General features: G+C 48.5%; 1 protein-coding gene across 4 annotated transcripts in view; it reads right to left on the reverse strand.

Moving 5' to 3' along the window:
• The window catches only part of PSMD9 (proteasome 26S subunit, non-ATPase 9), a 21092-nt gene extending 19820 nt beyond the window's left edge, over positions 1–1272 (reverse strand). For 2 of the 4 annotated variants that reach the window (XR_002482063.1, XM_021713215.1), the window contains exon 1: positions 1173–1269. Coding sequence is in view for 2 of the 4 variants with exons in the window: in XM_021713215.1 (XP_021568890.1) it covers positions 1173–1260 (88 nt within the window). In the remaining 2 variants the exon portion in view is untranslated. Of the gene's footprint in view, positions 1–1172 lie in introns of all 4 variants that reach the window. The other 2 variants (XR_002482062.1, XM_008059745.2) reach the window with 2 other exon arrangements.
• Between the last annotated feature and the right edge of the window lie 4989 nt (positions 1273–6261).

The raw sequence follows: 6261 nt of genomic DNA on the forward strand, positions 1-6261 counted from the left end.
TGGGCAACTTGGCAAGACCTCATCTCTACAATAAATCAAAAACTAGCCGGGCGTGGTACCGCGCGCCTGTAGTTCCAGCTACTTGGAAAGCTGAGGTAGAAGGATCACTGGAGCCCAGCAGGTCAAGGCTGCGGTGACCGGGAGCGGCCACTGCATTCCAGTCTGGGTGACAGAGTGAGACTCCAACTCAAAATAAATAAATAAATATTTTCTTTAGGAGAACAGCACACTCATAGTGGAGCACACCTCCCATGGTTCCATGCAGACAGAGGGGCCTAGGAGGAAAGCGGAAACTGGCGCAGGGGTCTGGGGTGGACTTGAGAAAAGAGTCTTTAGTAGAGGCGCCTGCTAGTGCAGCACCTTCACCCTTCCAACGTTCTTCCTTTCTTCTCTTCCTGCCTGGGACATGGACCAGTGACCCTGAAGGTAGAGGCAGAGTCTGGGTATCTGCTGACCAGACCTGCGCCACCTACCTCCAAATGTCCCTACTGAGAGACACTTTGTGTCTTTAATGTTTGAGTGGCCATAGTCAGGAAATTTCTGTGAACAGCAGAACCTCTTTCCTTCTTTTTTTTATTTTTTGAGTAGGAGTTTCACTCTTGCCCAGGCTGGAGGCAGTGGCATGCTCACAGCCACCACAGCCATAACCTGCTAGACTCAGGTGATCCTTCTGTCTCAGCCTTCCAAGTAGCTGGAACTACAAGCACACGCTACCATGGCCAGGTAATTTTCCTTGATTTATTGTAGAGATAAGGTCTAATCAAGTTGCCCAGGCTGGTCTTGAACCCCTGGGCTCAGGCAAACCTCTCGCCTCGGCCTCCCAAAGTGCTGGGATTACAGGCATGAGCCACTGTGCCTGGCCAAAACCTTTTCCCTAACAAACACATGATGGATTTGATACAGATGAGAAGCAATATTGGACTTGGGTCTCCGTTATTTCAGTCAAGTTTCCGCAGTGAAGTAATGTTCTTAAAAACACAGTGAAAAGATGAAATTCAAAGTACAGAACGTTCTGTTCCAACCGATTCTCTTCATTCTCAGTGCCTCGATGGGGACAATAAGATACGGCAGAAGAGAGGGCAGCAGACGATATTCAACATGGGCGATTTCATCTGCGTGCCTTTACCATTCCCCACCACAAGGTGGGGCAAGTCCCCGCGAGGGCCACTCACAGATGATGTTGTGCCTGGCGGTGCGGACTTGGTACAGGTCGACATCGGAGCGGGGGTAGCCCTCACAGTCCACTAGCGGCTCGCTCATCCCAACTCCTTTTTGCTGGAGGGAAGAAACGTGGTTAAAAGATCTCACGGGTATAACATCCTCAAGACGCCTTTCCCCTGACCCTCTTCCTTCCAAGCCATAATAAAGGTGACAGTGATGACAACTGCTACCTACTGGACAGACCAGGTGCTTTACCCGTGTCCTCACAACTACCGCCTCAGGTGGGCTCTATGTTTTTAAGTAATTTTTAGTAACACAAGTAATGCATGAATGCATCCTCCTCTTTTTGAAGTTAGAACAGTGCAGATAATAAAACCAAGACTCCTCGAGCATCGGCCCCAAGGCCAGGCTCTTTCTCCTCTCCTCCAGATCCTCCTTCCCCCGGCGGTTGCCACCTGGCTGGTGGCCTTGGAAGCTGGGGGGGGGAGTGACAGGGTGGTGATTCTTCTGAACATAAAAAGATCTGAAAGCTTTCTCCAAGACGCTCTTCCTCCCTGAAGGACACGTTGATATCGTCGGTTTCCTCCGGGGAGAGGAACTGGGGGCCTGGTGGGGAGGGGAGGGAGAGAGACTCTCGCTTTCTGTCCTCTTGCAGTGTGCATTTTTGACTGTGGGAATGTATTCCCTTAGCATTCTAAAGACATATGTCAGAGGACAATGCACAAAGGCAACGCAACGTGTCACATGGTTTGGGGCAGGGGCTCTGTGCTTGGCTAGACCTTGATATGAATCTCAGCTCTGCCATGAACAAGCTGAGCGTTCCTGACCAAGACCTTCTCCTCTCCAAGCCTCAGCTGCCTCAATTATGAAATGGAAACAGCAGCACTCACCTCCCTTCCTACTGTTGCAAGAACTAATGAGCTGACCTACACGGGCAGCTTAGCACAGTGCCGAGCACAGAGAAACATGACGTAGGGGGCTGAACAGTGGCCTTAAAAAAACACACATCCAGCCGGGCTCGGTGGCTCAGCCTGTAATCCCTAGCCTTTGGGAGGCTGAGGTGAGTGGACTGCCTGAGCCCTAGGGTTCAAGACCCACCTGGGCAACTTGGCCAGAACTCATCTCTACAATAAATCAAAAATTAGCCGGGCGTGGTAGCGCACGCCTGTAGTTCCAGCTACTTGGAAGGCTAAGGCTGAAGGATCACTGGAGCCCAGCAGGTCGAGGCTGCAGTGGCCGGGAGTGGCTACTGCACTCCAGTCTGGGTGACAGAGTGAGACTCCAACTCAAAATAAAAAAGAAAGAAAAAAAAACACACATCCGTGTCCTAACCCCAAGGACCTGTAAATGTGACATTATCTGGAAACAGGTCTTTGCAGATGTAATTAAGGATCTCAAGATGAGATCACCCAGGGACTGGTGTCCTTATAAAACGTCAGAGAGGCCGGGTGCAGTGGCTCAAGCCTGTAATCCCAGCACTTTGGGAGGCCAAGATGAGAGCATTGCCTGAGCCCAAGAGTTCGAGATCAGCCCGGGCAACTTGGTGAGACCTCATCTCTACAATAAATCAAGAAAAATTCACTGGGCGTGGTGGCGCCCGCCTGTACTTCCAGAGGGCTGAGGCGGGAGGATCACCTGAGCCCAGCAGGTGAAGGCTGCGGTGGCCATGAGCATGCCACTACATTCTAGTCTGAGCAACAGAGTGAGACTCTGACTCAAACAAAAAGGGCAGAGGGAGATTAGGGACCCAGAGACACAGGCAGAAGGCCATGTGGACATGGAGGCAGAGGTTCCAGTCATACAGCTCCAAGCCCAGGACTGCCAGCCACGGCCAGAGGCTGGGAGAGAGGCCTGGGACAATGTTTCCTCAGAGCCTCCGCAAGGAGCCAACCCTGCTGACACCTTGATTTCAGACCTCCAGTCTCTGAAACTAGGAGAATAAATTCCTGTTCTTTTTAAGCCACCAATTTTTGGTCATTTTTTTATGGCAATCCTAGGAATCTCTTATACTCAGGAAATAACAGGTGGAGGCTGTAACAATTCCAGCGACAAGCTGTCCAGTGTACCTGGGACCTGAGAGGAAGGATTCTGTTCAGGTCTCTTTTTTTTTTTCTTTTTGAGTCAGAGTCTCATGCTATTGTCCAGGCTGGAGTGCAGTAGCATGCTCACAGCCATGGCAGCCTCCACCTGCTGGGCTCAGGTGATCCTTCTGCCTCAGCCAAAAAGCTGTTTCTACTTCTTGGTTGTAATGGACAATTCTGTCGTAAACATTTGTATACAACCTTTTATATGAGTCAGGTGTGGTAGCTTACACGTCAGCCCAGCACTTTAGGAGGAGGAGGTGAGTGAGCGGATTACCTGAGCCCATGGGTTCGAGATCAGCCTGGGCAACATGGTGAGACCTCATATCTACAATAAATCAAAAATTAGCCAGGCATGGTGGTACGTGCCTGTGGTTCCAGCTATTTGGATGGCTGAGGTAGAAGGACTGCCTAAGCCCACCAGGTCAAGGCCATGGTAGCCATAAGCATGCCACTGCACTCCAGCCTGGGCAACAGAGTGAGACTCCAAACCAAAAAAAAACAAAAGAAATTAGCCAGGCCAGGCACAATGGCTCACACCTATAATCCCAGCACTTTGGGAGGCCAAGGTGAGAGGATTGCCTGAGCATGCGGGTTCGAGACCAGCCTTGGCAACTTGAGACCTCATCTCTACAATAAATCAAAAAATTAGCTGAGCATGGTGGTGCGTGCCTGTAGTTCCAGCTACTTGGAAGGCTGAGGTGGAAGGATCGCCTGAGCCCTGCGGGTTGAGGATGCAATGGCCATGAGTGTGCCACTGCACTCCAGCCTGGGCGACAGTGAGACTCCAACTCAAAAAAACAAAAACAAGCTCTTGTATGAACATATGTTTTTCAGTCCTCTCAGGTGTACACCTGGGAACAAAATTGCTGGGACCTATCGTGACTCCATGTTTAACCTTTTGAGAAACTGTCAAACTGTTTTCCACAGCAGCTGCACCATTTTATATTCCCACCAGTCATGGATAAGGGTTCTAATTTCCTCACATCCTCAGAACATTTGTAATTACCAGGCTTTTTGATTATAGCCATCCCAGTAGGTGGGCAGTGGTATTCCACTGTGGTTTTGATCTGCAATTCCGAATAGCTAATACTGTTCAGTGTCTTCCTCTGGGTGCTGACCATGTGCCAGAAGGGGCTGCTGTGCACGTGTATGTTATAACATGAAACTGACCATTTTTATAGCCCATAGCTTCTTTGGAGAAATGTCTATTCTGATCCTGTCTATCTTTTAATTGGGTTATTTATCTTTTTATGGAGTTTCTTTTAAAAATAAGATTTATTGAGAGGACAGAAAAGTTCCTACAGTGGGAGGGGACCCAAGGGGACTGCCCTTACTGAGTTTTAAGAGTACTTACTATAGTCTAGGTATTAGCCCTTTATCAGATAAATGATTTGCAAATATTTTCTCCCATTCTGTGGCTTATCTTCTCACTTTCTTCGCTGTGTCCTTTGAAGCACTAGTTTTTAATGTTGAAGTCCAATTTATCATTTTTCTTTTTGTAGCTTGTGCTTTTGATGTCATATCTAATAAGGCTTTGCCTGATCCAAGGTCGTGAAGATTTACTCCTTTATTCTAAGAGATTTATAGTTTTAGCTCTCCACTTAAAAAAAAATAGGGCTCCAGGCTTAAAGTCTTCAGCAAGCAACAGTAGCTAGCTAGATGCAACAAATATACTGAATCAACCTTGATAAGGCTTTTTGCCTCATATTTAAAAGAAGAGATTCTCAACTTCTATATGTAATAGACTTATACAGTTGCCCTTTTTTGGGAATTGGAGTGTCACTCTGTCACCCGGGTTGGAGGGCAGTGGCACGCTCTTGGTCACTGCAGCCTCAACCTTTTAAGTGCAAGCGATCCTTCTACCTCAGCCCTCCAAGTACCTGGAACTATAGGTGCGAGGCACCATGCCTGCCTAATTTTTTTAAAAATTTACTGTGGAGATGAGGTCTTCCCAAGTTGCTCAGGTTGGTCCCAAACCCCTGGGCTCAAGCAATCCTCTTGCCTCTGCCTCCCAAAGTGCTGGGATTACAGAAGTGAACCACCGCACCTGGACAAAATTTCCTTTCAAAATAAATTTCTGTAGGTAAAAAAGTAGGTTTAGGCCAGGTGCAGTAGCTCATGCCTGCACTTTGGGAAATCAAAGGGGGAGGACTGCTTGAGCCCAGGAGTTCAAGACCAGCCTGGGCAACATAGTGAGACCTCATCTATACAAAAATTGAAAAATTAGATGGGTGTGGTAGCACACACCTGTAGTCTCATCTACTCAGAAGGCTGTCAGAAGGATCACCTGAACCCAGAAGGTTGATGCTGTGGTGGTGGTGGGCCGTGATCCTACCACTACTGCATTCCAGCCTGGGCAACAGAATGACACTCTAACTCAAAAATAATAATAATAGCCAGGTGCCACCACTACTAGGTCATTGCGGCCATTCCCTTACTAGACTGGTGTGGCCATGCTCTCTTGAAGATGTGGCCACCGGCATGTTTCCTGGCTTTGGCCTCCTCTCCTACCCTGGGGAGAGGAATCTCCTCTTACTCTGTCTCTAACTTACTTCCTAAATAAACTATACTTTCTAATCTTAAAAAAAAAATAACCAGGCATGGTGGATCACGCCTGTAATCCCAGCGCTTTGGGAGGCTGAGGTGACAGGACTGCCTGAGCCCAGGGGTTCGAGACTAGCCTGGGCAATTTGGCAAGACCTCATCTGCACAATAAATCAAAAAATTAGCTGAGCGTGGTGGCGCATGCTTGTAGTTCCAGCTATTTGGAAGGCTAAGGAAGAAGAATCTCCTGAGTCTAGCAGGTCAAGGCTGCGGTGGCCGTGAACATGTCACTGCACTCCAACCTGGGCAACAGAGTGAGACTCTGACTCAAAAATAAATAAATAATAATAATAATAAAAGCCGGGCTCGATGGCTCAGCCTGTCATCCCGCACTTTGTGAGGCTGTGGTGAGTGGATTGCCTGAGCCCGCGGGTTCGAGACCCACCTGGGCAACTTGGCGAGACCTAATCTC

Source organism: Carlito syrichta, unplaced genomic scaffold (assembly GCF_000164805.1).
Source record: "Carlito syrichta isolate Samal-C Ts95f unplaced genomic scaffold, Tarsius_syrichta-2.0.1 Scaffold304341, whole genome shotgun sequence".
NCBI classification, from domain to species: Eukaryota; Metazoa; Chordata; class Mammalia; order Primates; family Tarsiidae; genus Carlito; species Carlito syrichta.